The sequence below is a fragment of the Haliotis asinina genome, chromosome 3 (assembly GCF_037392515.1).
Source record: "Haliotis asinina isolate JCU_RB_2024 chromosome 3, JCU_Hal_asi_v2, whole genome shotgun sequence".
NCBI lineage: Eukaryota > Metazoa > Mollusca > Gastropoda > Lepetellida > Haliotidae > Haliotis > Haliotis asinina.
Genome location: NC_090282.1, coordinates 61,132,443 through 61,147,650, shown reverse-complemented (window position 1 = coordinate 61,147,650; position 15,208 = coordinate 61,132,443). Strand labels below are relative to the sequence as shown.

The following is a 15,208-nucleotide window of genomic DNA, read 5'->3' as shown; positions in this document are numbered from 1 at the left end:
AAATTCATGAATATTTACATTGCTTCTCACAGAAAAGCACATATAAAAACATGAAATGGAAACACGAAGTACAACCATATTTAGATTGACACACTTGAAGCTAAGTGAACAATGATTAATATCTCATAGCAACTACACAGCTTACAATCCCAGGTACTTCAGACTGTTTTACACAAGAGCATGTAAAATAATTGGTTAATTGTTCCAATTGTTCATGTATTTGTCACATACACTACAAACAGAAAACATTGCAAAGATGCATACAGTACAAGGTCTCCTCCACCAGTGTTACAAAATGGCTTCATAGAACCATCACAAGACAAGAAGCAACACAGGGCAACAAATGAGAGTGAGTGAGTGAGTTTGGTTTACGGTGCCTTAGCAATATTCCAGTAATAACATGGTGGGGTGCACCGGAAGTGAAAGTTAACTGACCGAAAGCATTTATGAAATTAGTAGAATAAGATACAATCATTATGTTAATATTCTAATAACTTAGCATTTCTTTCTACGAAATACCAAACCGATATACTAATAATTACAGTGTTTTTGAAGGGTGTTTGAAAGGGACCCTTTTCAGCTTGGTGAGGTGCAGTCGAAGGATATATGAAATTTACAATGGTCTTACAGTGTCAAATACTGTTTAAAAACACTGTATGACAAATTTATTCCCCTTAAGATCTTTTAATTTAGCTTATCATTAAACAACAACATTCAACCTTCAGCAGAATGAGATGCAAAATGTTTCAACATGATCTTTCCTGAATATTTGTAAAGGGAAATAACTCGAGATGGCTTAGTTTATGATAAAAATGATAGTATTTCAGGTTTCTGTATAATGACAAGTGAAATACAAAAACATTCTATTTCTCGGAGAGAAACAAATAAGAAATTGACACAAACAATTAAGAAATTATGGCAACAATTTTATTGCTCTGTATACATCAACTGTAAAATTATAAAGTGATCAACCATTTGGCAGCCACATTCCATCCATGGTCCAGGTCATTCGTACAACCCTTATAGTGTGTCATGAGACAGATTTGATTGGGTGTACGGTTCATACATCCTGGCAAATACGCCTGCACAGTTTTGTATGCTTTAGCTATTGACCAATCAAATTTATCTTAAGGGCCATAAATATTCATATACCTGGGTCAAAACAGACAAAAAACTGGATTGCACAGATGCACAAAATCCTTTATGATAACATGGTTGAAACAAACTCCCAGTAACCTTGCCATACAATTTCAAGAATTCCTGACAAAGATATTACATTCATATTTAAAACAAATAACTTAAATGTGTTTATTTTATAAAATATGCGAGAAATTTGGACAGAATGAGGGAGTGAGTTTTTGCCAAATGTCAGGTACTAACGCTATTGGCAGATTTTGCTTCACACATTTCCAAATTTGTCATACTTAAAGAAAATGCATTTCATTCCCTGTAATTATGGCTCAGGGGCAATGCCCTGTGTCATGCTGACACTAGGAATAAATAACATATTAAAATAAATCTGTCCAAGTAGGGGAAGAGGGGTGGATTAGTGGTTAAAGCATTCACTTGTTATGCGGAAGAACCAGGTTTGATTCCCCGCATGGGTACAATGTGTGAGGCCTATTTGTGCTGACCTCTGCCGTGATATTGCGGATTTATTGCTGAAAGCGGCATAAAGCTGAACTCTGTTGAAACTCAACTACTCTCCATTATTGATTATGAAGTAGTCCTAAAAAGTCATTAGAAAGTTAAAAAAATCCTGCTGGCATAAGTTTTCACTCAGATAAGACAATGTTGCTCATAAAATGTTTAATATGAATGTCTATGAAGTTTACGTTTGTGTCCAAAGTTCTGAGAGTGGCCCGATACTTTGCGATGACATCTGTTTTCGCTCAGTCTATTTGCTTGCCATTTAGGAGTCTCCTAACAAGCCATGTCATTTTCTGATAGAAGATATCAACAAATCTATCACTTAGACTTTTGACAGCAGGAATACTTTTTGTTGTGTTGTTAATGTTTTAGTAATCTCTGTTTCAAACTGATAAATTTTTCAAATTTAATAAAGAAATCCTTTGTAGCTTAATTCTAACCAATTTGTAATTGAAACAGTAACAGGACAGTGCTTGTTGATACATGTTGATCTTAAAACATGAGACAGTATAAACTATTATTCTGAAAGATCTTAGGCATTTCATTTTTAACTTTTAATTAGAAGATAAACATGACGCCATCAGTTTCAAATGAATTCCTGCACTTCAAATACCCAGATATTGGACAACACATGATGTTTATTGACATTGTAAACACAAAAGTAAACCAAAAGGCCCACATGGGTTTTACTGTCTGCACTCATTGACATTAGTACAGGCACAGCAGCTGGCCGTTTCAGCTGGTTCCCATGGAACTCAGTCTAAGTAAACTTAGTCTCAGTGTATTTCGTTACACTCCACCACTGAGTCTAACAATACCTAGTAGAAGGTCGCGTCAGGCAACCTTTGAGCGACCAGTGACCGTCCAATCAAACGTGAGACCGTTAAATAGATTTAACCAATCAGACAACGGCTACTATTTCGGGATCGGGGGACTTTCTCTCCACAAGCAAAAATCTGCATAAAACACAATTATTTGACCTGCAGTATATACGCTTTGGGGTTTCTGTTGACATGGTTACCATTAGCTAATATTTCCGCAAGATGACATCCTTGAATATTGCCAAAAACACCATTTTCAACGACTGTTTACTCAGCATTGTCATGGTTGTACATATGGCGTGTGCATCATCCGGAAGCGAGAACGCTACATAGCATTCAGAATCATTCGGGTACAAACCTCTTCGAGATAAAAAGTTCAAAAGGTATGTGCGAATGTCCACTTTCGTGATTTGGTAAGCTGTGTTCTGATTGGTCAATCTCAAAGGTTACCTGACGCGACCTCCCATTTGTTAGACTCAGTAGTGGAGTGTAACGAAATACATTGAGACTAAGTTTACTGAGACTGCATGGGACTGTTCATCTGTCATTCTGACTTTACATCACAATATGATTTGAATGGTGCCACCACTGTCGACAATGCAACAATACCAATGTGTGTGATTTGATCATGTTTTTCAACCAATAAGATTAAAGAACTTTTGGTAACTTTCGGTTGAATTTTTTGGGTGTACTTCATAATTACTAAGGAAGAGTATTTGAGTTTGGTTGTTTATTTTACGATTAGGTTGTTGTAAGCAAGAACTATACTGTGGCACGAACAAAACAGGCAGTTGACACCATACCAGCACGTATAGACCCGTAGAAACCCAGCCCGCCACCTGCGCTGTGGTACAGTGGCAATGTCATGTACAACACGTCATCCTCCTTGAAGTCCACCAACAAGAAACCACGACTGAGTCCTGTGAGTCTGGTTTCCCTTATAAACACTGGTTTGGGCAGTCCTGAATTAAGGATAAAAGCATTTTTAATTTGGATTAGAAATGTATTTGCCTATTAGACATACCATTTTTTATTGTCCCCATCAGTCCGAGGCCTCCACCTGAGCTGTGATAAAGTGGAAGAGGAGTGTACACGATGTCATTGCTGGTGCAGTTGACAACTGCAAGACCAATGCCGACGCTCATTTCCCTCCAGTGAGAAAGAGATGCTGGTTTGGGCATTCCTGAGAGCCAAATGAGGATGAAAAGATTACATTTAAAGTTTACATTGCTAACCAGCTAATCAATGTTAGTGATTGACCAATGAAATTCGAGCATTTCACACAGCAATGGTAGAATAATTCATTTACCTGTGTTGAGACTTTCTTGGCTGAGAGAATACCAAACATCTTCATAAAAAGCTTTTTGACAGACTATAAATATCACATAGAATTTTACCATATAACCCATGAGACAGAAAATATATTTTCAGCTGTGACACCTATTTCAGGCTCTAGGAGACTGCTAGTGATAAAGTAAAGTCCTGATTTACCTCGGTGCCATAACAGATGTGGCCCATGCTATGACACTTGACAGCTAGGCAACATTCATGAGCTTATCGAATTTAACATGGATATTATATTTGTGAAATGATATCTCATACCATAGCAATACAGTTTTTCACATATCCCTTCATGTCTGCCAAGCAAGCTTAACTTGTAACATGTATACATGCCTAGAGATTGACAAGTAATGCAATGACACTGCATAAATATTCATTCATTCATTCATTCATTTATTCATTCTGTTATGATGATGTGGTTTTGTTAATTTTGCACATGAATTAACTTTAGTTATTACGGGTCACAAAAGTGAATGGACCTGAACTCATACCTTGAACTTTGGCTGAGCATGTTTCACCTGTTAAGAATTGGTCAGGGAGTTACCTCCCCTTTGTTTTCCTTCATTTTTTGTGGGTAATTTCTAGATGGTCATTGTGTGGCATGTTTTTTGTCAAAAATCACTAGAACTGTATAATAGGTATATAAGGAATGGTTGCTGGGTTAGAACTGTATGATATGTATAAGGGGGGACTATGTCCTTTGGATTTTCACTCATTTGCCTGCTACCATCACTAACGTTTCAAGTCCGACCCTCAAGAGGCCTTGTTCGTCTACATTGAACTTTCACATCTTTCAACAATCTCCAATCAGTACATATGTTTTTCACTGGGAATATCAAGATTTCATTGAGTTAATATTTTAGATATGTGACCCAATATTTTAGATTTAGGACCCAATAGAAATCTATGCTGCCATTCATTGTAACCTTGTTTATTCAAAATATAATTGAGCATTATAGACTTGTTTGTGTTTTATTTTACTAGCCTAAAGGGAACTCACATGCCACAATCTCAGCAACTGCTAAACCATAACAATTTGTTCATTCATTCAATTGTTCATTCATTTGTAAACAGACACAGACACATTTGTCAATAAAAGTTTGAAACAGGAGACAGAACATGCTCTTTGAATAAACAGTGCACTATACAAAAGAAAATGTGGTAATCCTTTTCAGGTTGCAGGCAACAGGAAGTTAATAACACACAGAAACTGACTGATAATAATATTCAGTAGATATATTGTCATAAAGTTTAATTATTGTCATGTTCCAGCCGTTTTCAAACCCTGTTAAGGAGATTCCTACAATTCTCCACCAATGTGATGGTAAAACTGCAGAACTGCTTGACAAGGTTAACTCTCTGCATTGTTATCAGATCTGTGTGAAGTCTCACCTCTCAATAAAGAATTCAACTCTATTCATCAGCAAACTCAGAAGGTATGACCATATTACCAGTAGTGCCAGATGTGTAAATATAACAAGCTGGGCTCATGGGTGTTAAAGCTGCACGGACACTGGCATCAACTCCAGCAGGGGATGCTGCTGCCATGAGATCATCAAATGAGATGTAGCCAGAAGGCAGCTGATTGGGCGAACATCCTTGGATATATATCGGCATGCCGCCAAACTCTCCTTCCTCAGCATGGACTGCATCAAAGAGCTCTGCTCCTGCAGGAATTTAGATAACACTGTGTTTATGACACTAGGAAACAATTTTATAAGCTGCAACAAATGGAGTGAGTGAGTTAAAATTTTAACAGAATTCCAGTTACATCATATTCACAGTAGCACAGTGTTAGATCAATCCATTAAAGGGTAACTGTACATTAAAAAATGACTTTTTTCTTATGTGAATCAACATGGAAACTTAACATCAATGTGTGAAAATATACACTCATTTTTCTTACAATGAATGTGTAACCTGCACTATAAGTGCAGAACTGTTATGGCATAATGAGGCCTCTGTTTGATGAACTAAACAGGCCATGGAAAATCGCCCTTTGATTATGATGTAATTGGTGTTAGTTGATTTAGACTGGTCTCCTGTCTAGTCCCAAAGCCAAAGATGTAAATACTGACATTAATCACGTGAAAACACAGATGTAAGAATATGAAAGGAGCATTACAACTAAAAGTGTAACCTCACCTCAATGAACTTATCAAATATGTATGACAATGTTGACATACATATGACATCACAATCAGATGGCAACTTTCTCACAATGGCATGCTCATCGATGTATGTAGTCCGACATATTCTGACAATGTGCTGGTTGTTATTTTTGTTTTGCTTTCATTGTGATAAAGGTCAATCGTCAGAAATGAGGTGAGGTGCCGCCATCATTGTGTATGAGTTTGCATCAGTCGATCATAGCTTCATGCTTATGGAAACTATGATATGTTGTCTTGAATCGTGGAATTAATTGGAATACACCTACATCTCTTGCTATGATGCTCTTTTGATGCATGTTCTAAAATGTATTAGTGCGACTCCTGATATGTTTTGCTAGATTTCACTGGGACACTTGGTTTTGGTGGCAAAGACCATTTATTATTTTTACTTGAGCTGTATGAGGTATTCAAACATTCATGTAAGGAAGATGGTTATGAATCATATTTGTTGGGAAATGGGCAAAACATAACACACATACATCTGACGTGATTTTGGAAACACACAGGCTGAAAGTTCATTTTGTCATTTGTGTACTATCCTATACATTCGTTCTCTGTGATTCTTGGTTCATTGACAATGTTTCAGAAACAGCATTGGTGATTCAAGCAAACAACAAAAATACCTGTGATTTCACCATGATAAGATTTTCTTTCTTTTCATTTTTTTTTAGAAAAAAAAATCGATTCTCCCTGTGAAATTCAAGACATACTATAAATCACAAACGATGCAATGAATGGTGATTTAGTGCTAATACAGGCTAGATTTACAAGCCATAAATTTGCCCAGCAGATGATATAATAGAAAAACGAATTTCAAACAGAATTCAAAACTGCAAATTATACCTTCTGGATCAACTTGAATGTGGTTCAGACATCAGAGTGAAGGTTGAAGAGGATGACACATATTGTATGATTTATGTAGCTATGTACTAAACATAGAATACCTTCACATTCACCGATGACAAGCTAGATGTATTGCAATACTGTACACCAGAAACATTCTGCACCTTGAAAATAATGCGTCAGCGTGCCCCCAGCCTGTTCTGTGACGTACTATTTTCGCGAGAGTAGTAGTAATAGTGGTAGTTGCAAAAAAAACCCACAGTTAAATAAAACAACATTGGTTCTTACATCATAATGAAACATAATTGTTTCGATATAATAATTAAACAAATTGAATAAACTGAAGAATATAACTAATCAAAGTACTCATAGAAGTTGTCAAATGTACAATACAACTATTTCCATCTTTTTTCCGTGATCGTTTAACGTAATTCAAATGACAGCTCAAGCAGCTTTCCTTGCCTTGAATTTCATGCTTGGAAAAGATGTTTTAAATGCTAAAATATGCAAAAAGCATTTTTGTCACAGGTCATAACCTAGCAAGATACGTACAGTTACTTCAATAATATACTATAAGTGGTGATTTTTTTTATGTTCACAAAAGCATGATCTAACCCCAAACTTTCGTCTGAATCTAAAATTTTTTGTTTACAAGGATGGTTCCCATTGCCGTAGTATGATTGGCTGTCTGAGGAAACATGAATGATTCTGACCAGTCAGGGTCCCTATAGCAGACTGAGGCAGAAAAGCACAAGTAGAAACCAATCTTTATCCAATACAATCGCTTCTTACAACTGTGAAAATACTCTTTGCAAGGGTATAGTGATATTGTTGATATTCAGAGCTCTTGAACGATACCCGCCATTAAATGATGCCATGTTTGTTATTGGTACAAAGCTTCCAAAATGGAGGTATTTCCCCTGTTGTATCTCATCACCAAGCGGAAAGCAACTAATATCGAGAAATTGATGACCATACATATCATTTGAGAAATAATTTTATAAGTGAATGCATCTGGCTGACTGGCATCGGAAGAAGGGTTAATATTACAGTGCCAAGTATATTTTGCGTGGGGAAGAGAAATGCAAAATTTGTAAAACGTGAACTAAGAATATTTCTGGTTAACAATATATATGTTCTGAGTTTTGAAGAAAGAAGTTTCTGTTGGTTGTATAGACTACTGACTCAGGTTGAATGTTATGCAATTTGGTTAAGTGGTAACACTTTTTATACAATATAACAGTATGGAGCTGACCACACAGCCAGCTGAAGGCCAGCCATCAGGTGGATTGAAATGTTAGCCTGCGCATCAGGTAACAAGAACCACACCCATACCTACACCATGTGAAATGGCTCTAATAAGGTGCAACAACATCATTCGCTTATCATTTAGGCACCAATGACATCATTTCCAAGGAACGTAAGCCATGGTGTGTTCGTTGTGGATATAGAACTCTTGGTTAATCTAGAAACTTTGAATCGATGTAACACAAAAAATATATTAGCTACATCTGATATCTGTTTTGTTTTGGCAATAAAACTACTTGATAAACATTTTTCATGATGAAAAAGTGGAAGACTAAAAGATTAATTTTTGTGTAAACTAGCCCTTTAAGTGCTTCAGTTGCCAATATGGTAAAGAGAATGACCTCAGGTAAGGTGATGAAAAACATGAAAACATTTAGTGAACAAACTCAGATTCTATCCCATAATCAAAGTTTTCTGGCATGACCAAGGGACATAACTCTACATAATGAATTTTGGAGCCTTAGATGGTTCTGTATCTACAAAACATAAAAGAAAATGTTTCAAAGACGAGATTCCACATTGCACAAACTACATTTCTTACAGGTAGATGGAAATGGCACCAGGCTATTGACCAAAACTTTTTTAAAGATCAGCCAGAGAATATTTCCATTCTATTATGAAACTGTTCTGGAACTATGTGAAATTGTAACTTTAGTCTTAGTAAATTTCAAGAGACAATATTACATTAATTGCTTCCTATTCAAATAATCCTGTTCCTTCATGATTAAAAAACGGTACTTCATTGCCTCATTCACTGTCTCAAATACACCAGGCAAACCACATCCCTTCCACCACAAGAATACACTGGAAAACTCGTTTTTTGTCACATGAAATATAATCTGACACAATCTTTGATCAGATATACTCAGCACATTATTATATAAGGCTATAATAACATAAATATTTATACCAAACACTTGTTGTGAATGTCCACTGACTTTAAGCTCAGAGTGACAGTAATTCTTTGGTAAGAGAATGGTAATGGTGATGTCGCTTTCAAAGAACACCTTTGTCTGTCCAGGATATTTTTAGAAACAGAATGGAGATACAATGCACTTGGTAAGCAAGGTTGCTCTTTCAACAGTAAAAGTGACAAAGTGACTTGAAGTGACAACCTTGACACCCTTTTAACACAATGATGCAGACAGCCATTATTTGGCAACAAATCAGCAAAATACTTGAAAATATCAAATCACCTGGTCCAACGATGAATGCCTTAGCTTCACTAACATTGACAGAATGACTCAGCTGTTTCTGACGTAGGTTAAAGTTGATCAGAGCTGTTGCAATTCCCATTTTCTGGAGACCTGTAACATTAGAAGTCATCAAGGTTACCACACTTCCCTTACGATGGAATAATCATTTAGAACATCAAACAAATAACAACAAAATCCCCTGATACAGAAAGGAGTCTTAGGTGATAACATATTTTGTTTGCTTTCCTCACAACGCTTACCTTTTGGCACAAAACTGATCACCGAATACCTCCAAAATGTAAAACCAAACTGTAACACTAACCCTTGTATCACTACAACGTGTAACATCTATTCTCTGAAATGAGCACATTTTACAGAAAAAGACTCTTCCTAAATTCTAATCGTAAAATAATGAATAATGAAAAGGAACACAGAGACTTACTTTATTCTGAAACAGTAGAAATCTACACTTCCCTTACATTCTAGAGTAGCATGAGTTTTCCTGGATAAATTTCTTTCAGGGTCTGTACGACAGACCAGACAACATGTTTAATCTCTCAAAGGGAGAGTCAGTTCACACTGTTGAAAGGTAACAGACAAGCATTTACAGGATGTGAATTCCTGTGTCCTACACGAACAACAATTGATAATGGACACGAAGAAATTTATTGGCATGTCCACAGGGACGTAGATAAAGTCCCAATAACATTTAATTCATATCTGGGTCTAACACCCAAGAGGCACATCTAAGGATCATGCTTGATATATGTACCAAGTTTGAAGAAGACAGCATATATAGTTTGGAAGATATGCTCTGGACAAGATGGCATCCTCTCTATTTGTCACATTTACATCCTAAGTCATGTTTCCATGGAAACCACAAAAAAAGAAAATCATATTTGGGTTTTTACCGCCAAAAGGCACATTTAGGGATCATGCTTGATATATGTACCATGTTTTATGAAGCTAGCATGTACAGTTTAAGAGATCTGCTCCGGACAAGATGACATCCTCATAGTCACAGCCTAAGTCATGTTTCCATTCAAACTGCCAAAAATACAAATCCTATCTAGGTCTAATCCCCAAAATGCACATGCAGGGATCATGTTTGACATGTGTACCAAATGTGGGTAAGTTATCACAAATAGTTTAGGAGATATGCTTCAGACAGTCTGCTGATGCACAGACGGATGGACGGACTGACGGCAACCCATTTCTCTATCCTCTGCAACTTCGTTGTTGCAGGATAATCACATAAACTGAATTACAACAATATCACAACATTGCATTAATGATAATATTTAAGTGTTTGGGAGCCCCATTTTGAAGTCCAGGACCCCTGAAAATTATAGTACGAGTCCCAGGAGCCATCAATCACATGACTCGAGGTAAATCCTTGAACAGAGTATTACAACTTGGTGCAATTACTCAATGGCAATGAGTGGCATCACTATAACAGTGTCAACAAACAAATTTATACTGGTATATTGGTAATAATAAGGTCCCTCATGCCACATGGTCATGTTCTACGCCAGTATAACATAATGGACATTATTTTACCCCAGATAACCCAAGCTGAAGTGCCAGAAGGTTAGTCATATGACTTATCTCACCTGGTACCCATTGACTGCGGGGTGGACTGAGGTAGTTTGGAACAAACTCGTTTGTGAGACCACAATACATGCACATTTGTGTAGTATCCTTGAACAAGATACATAGATCCACATCGTCTCAGTTGACCAAGCTGTGAGGATGTTCTGGCATTGTGAGTATTTAGCTCATTGCATCTACTGGTAAAAACATATAAGATGATCCACGACCTGAGAAATGACCCCAATTTGCATACTCTGGAACGCCCCACAGAACGATCCACTTGAAACAAGAGGGAGACAGGTTGTCTGATAAATATCGAGCAGTTCATTTTTACCCCGTGTGTTTCACGCATGAATTGTTATAGCATACTCGATTTGGGAACAGGTACAATCCCAACGAATTGAATCAACACAATATACTGAGCAAATATGTTTAGGACCACCGATCCATTTCACGAAGCAAATGACATTTTCCTGTTTTTTTTAAAATAAAATTGTTGAATATCTAAAATGCTTGTCAATGCCCCAATCATCTATTTGTCTTCGTCTTAACTAAAGGTTAGCATGGAATATCAGTATCTTAGGCCTGAAATTGCAGTCTTATCATTCGAAGGAATATGCGGTGTTGTTTTAATGGGTAAAGTTGACTTTTCGTCTGCTAAATATTAAATAGATAATAACTACATATAGTTAATTGTGTTTCATTTAACTTTTTAAGATGTTAAAAGTTATCTGTTACTGAATGGTGGTGGCTAAATCAGAGTAGCAAGGAGGAAATATTTTTATCCCATAATTTTGTTCCTATTTCTCTGTACGGGCTGATTTTCGTCCATAATACCGCTGGTGATCGACCGGGAATACATGTCTTGGAAATTCATATAACCAGTTCCAGAGAAATGGTTAGTATTCAAACAAAATTTCCAAATTTCTGTCATATTTTTATTATGGTCACCAAAATTGTGTACAGAAAACTGAAAATAACTTTCGACATTGATAAGTCAGTGAGAAATATCTTTGTACACAAATTTGTCGGTTTGGGGATTACTCAGTACCAGACTCAGTAGATTTATCAGTGACTAAAAAAATATAAAATACAGACAACTCACCAAAGATTACTCTTTTTTATGACAAAGAATGGGAACAGTAAAAACCTGATATAGTATGTGTCAATTATTATACAAGACACAACAATGCTGGAAAATTAGACGGACTTACTGATTTATGCTTTAATTATCACTCTCTGAATCAGTCTCGGTGTCTGAATCACTTGCAAGTCCTAAGTCATTCACTAGTCTGTCAATGTCCCTTTCTACTGCGATTTCGCGTTGCCAGTAACCATCTTCAATTGTTTTAACATGTTTACAACATTCCGACCATTCTTTTGCACCGATTGAAGACATCCTTTCATTTATGGCAACTCTTAAGAAACTTTTTGTGAACTGCAAGTTTTGTGAAGCGACATAATTTTTCACATTTGCCCAAATTAACTCAATCGGGTTTAGTTCTGTGTGGTATGGAGGGAGACATAGTACATCGTGACCATGTTGCTTCAACATCGTGTCTACTCTGTAGACAGGGCCCGATTTGTTGGATTTTGCAAGAAACATAAGTTCGGCTTTAAGCATTTTCTCATCAAATGAGATGTTGTGCTTTTGTAGCCACGCTTTTATGTCATCTTTTCTGTTGGCGGTTGTCGGACATTTGTCCACTTGCTTGCTATGATATGGTGCATTATCCATAACGATGACAGAGTGCAGTGGAAGGTTTGGGATCAACTTTTCCTGGAGCCATTTGGAAAAATTATCTCGTCATGATAGTCTGCTGATTTGAGTTTGGAATCAAAACCAAGCGAAGCATTTGGAACAAAACCATTTTCACCCCCTGCATGAACCACAATAAGCCAAGGTCCGGTGCCAGACGGAGGTTGAACCCCATTTATTACGACTTCACCCTCAAGTTGCCAACACTTTGGGACAATGTGGTGTACATGCAACCATGTTTCAACGACAAAGATGAGTGTTCGATTTTCTTCTCTATATTTCTTTATTGCACGCAAGTATTGCAAACGCTTGGAAACAATGTCTTTATGTTCCAATAAAAGTTTACGGTTTGACTGCGTTTTTCGCCCCCTAAACCCCATGTCTCTGAGATTTTTTCGAAAACTTTCCTTAGAACCCTTGTAGTTCAACTGGCACTTTGCCATATCATACATCGTATCCAGAGTGGGTAATTGTTTTTTTTACACCATATAAACTTTGTACAAATTGACGGACTGCACATCGGTCGAAATCATCAAGTTTGTAACTGCAAGTTTTGGGTTTGCGCAACTTGGTGGGACTGATAAATGTAGGTCCACTCGCACTCCTACCACCTTCTGCCTTAATGCGCTTTAAAGCTGCTGTTGAGAGTCCAGTAGCAAGGCTACTTTGTAAAGGAGAATCTGCTTTGGTTGCACAATTTTTGTCCATATATATGATAACATTTTATGCTATCTCCCTTGCCTGAGAATGAACTATTTGCCCATGTTTTCCTAACTTGGACATTTTTTACTACAACTGAAATCTGTTTAACAGTATTGAGACAGGCGTAAAACAGTAGCGAGACATGTCACGGTTAGCATGTATTGCACGTGCCTAATCGTAAAGCTACCTGTAGCAGCCAAGTGTACTCATCCAATTCGTTGTACCGCCTCTCTGGTCACAACTGCGTTTAGTGAGCACTATCATCTAATATGTGTCTAGCAGTAGCAGGCAGCATGGCTATGTGATCCCCAGGGATTTGAAAAAGAGTCATCAGAAGATGACATATCCCCCCAGCCCCCACATATTTGAAAGGACAAATTATTTGACAGTTACTTGATGTTTTCTTAGATTAAATTTGAATCGTTTCCATGGAAGTCATGAAAAATATAAATGCCATATATCTGTAAACAGCAAAAGACACCACTTCAAGATCTGTCTCATATATCTGCCAAGATCTGTTGAAAGATATCAAATGGTTTTCAAGTTGTCCTCTGGTGGTAACAAAGCCTATCCTTCCATTTTGAGACTAAGTCAGAATTGTTTCAATGGAAACCAGGAAAAATAAAAATGCCAAGACATTGTAAATAGTAAAAGCACTCTGTGGTCTGCCTCAAATATCTGCCACGTTTTGCTGTAAGATCTTGAATAGTTTTTGAGTTCTGCTCTGGAAACGAAGAGCATCTCTCCATTTTGAAACTAAGTCAGAATCATTTCCTTGGAAATTAGGAAAATGATAAATCACAAAAGTCTGTAAATAGTAAAACGAACCACTTTAGGGTCTTTCCTACATATCTGCCAACTTTTGCAGAAAGATATTAACAAGTTTTTGGGTTGTGCTCCGGAAACGAAGTCCATCCCTCCATTTTGAGACTAAATCCGAAACATTTCCATGCAAACCCAGAATATTATAAATCACAAAAACCTGTAAATAGCAAAAGGCACCACTTTGGGGTCTGCCACATATATCTACCAAGTTTTGATGACAGATATTAGGAACTTTTTGAGATGTGCTCTGGAAACGAAACACACCTCTCACTTTTGAGACTATGTCTGAAACATTTCCATGGAAATCGAGAAAATAATAAATCACAAAAACCTGTAAATACCAAAAGGCACCACTATAGGTTCAGATTGATATATACCCCAAGTTTTGCAGAAAAATGTTGATTGGTTTTTGAGTTCTGCTCCAGAAACCAAGCCCATCTCACAATTTTGAGACTAAGTACAAAACATTTCCATGGAAACTGAGAAAATATGAAATCACAAAAACCTGTAAATAGCAAAAGGAACCACTCTAGGTTCTGACTGATATATCTACAAAGTTTTGCAGAAAAATATTGAACGGCTTTTGAGTTCTGCTTCGGAAATGAAGCCCACCCCACCATAAGACTAACACCAAAATGTTCCATGGAAAAACAAAAAAAACTATAAATGCCAAAAATCTGTAAATAGCAAAAGGCACAACCATAGGCTGAGATTACTATATCTATCAGGTTTGGTCTCAAAATATTGAACAGTTTCTGAGTTATTCTCCGGAAACAAAATGATTACAGACAAGGCGTCGACTATATCCCCCCTCGTTACAGGCCAGGGGGATAAAAAGTCTAAACAAGAAAACAAAGTCATTAATATCCCCTACCACAGTGTTCTGTTCCTATTTTGAAAACTATTCATTCTTCCTACAAATAGTGATATACAAACAGTTAAATCAGAAAATCGGTGATACTAAGCAATAAGTCAAGAAATGCATGACAAGGGTCATAA

The 15,208-nt window shown here is 36.9% G+C and overlaps 1 protein-coding gene across 2 annotated transcripts in view; it reads right to left on the bottom strand.

The window, feature by feature from the left end:
* The window catches only part of LOC137278274 (long-chain fatty acid transport protein 2-like), a 37,081-nt gene that overhangs the window by 13,575 nt on the left and 8,298 nt on the right, over nucleotides 1-15,208 (bottom strand). The window contains exons 3-5 of one of the 2 annotated variants that reach the window (XM_067810514.1): nucleotides 9,331-9,441; nucleotides 5,264-5,479; nucleotides 3,496-3,654 (exon numbers count right to left, since the gene is read on the bottom strand). In XM_067810514.1, coding sequence (XP_067666615.1) covers nucleotides 3,496-3,654; nucleotides 5,264-5,479; nucleotides 9,331-9,441 — 486 coding nt within the window. Of the gene's footprint in view, nucleotides 1-3,274; nucleotides 3,434-3,495; nucleotides 3,655-5,263; nucleotides 5,480-9,330; nucleotides 9,442-15,208 lie in introns of both variants that reach the window. The other variant, XM_067810515.1, reaches the window with a different exon arrangement.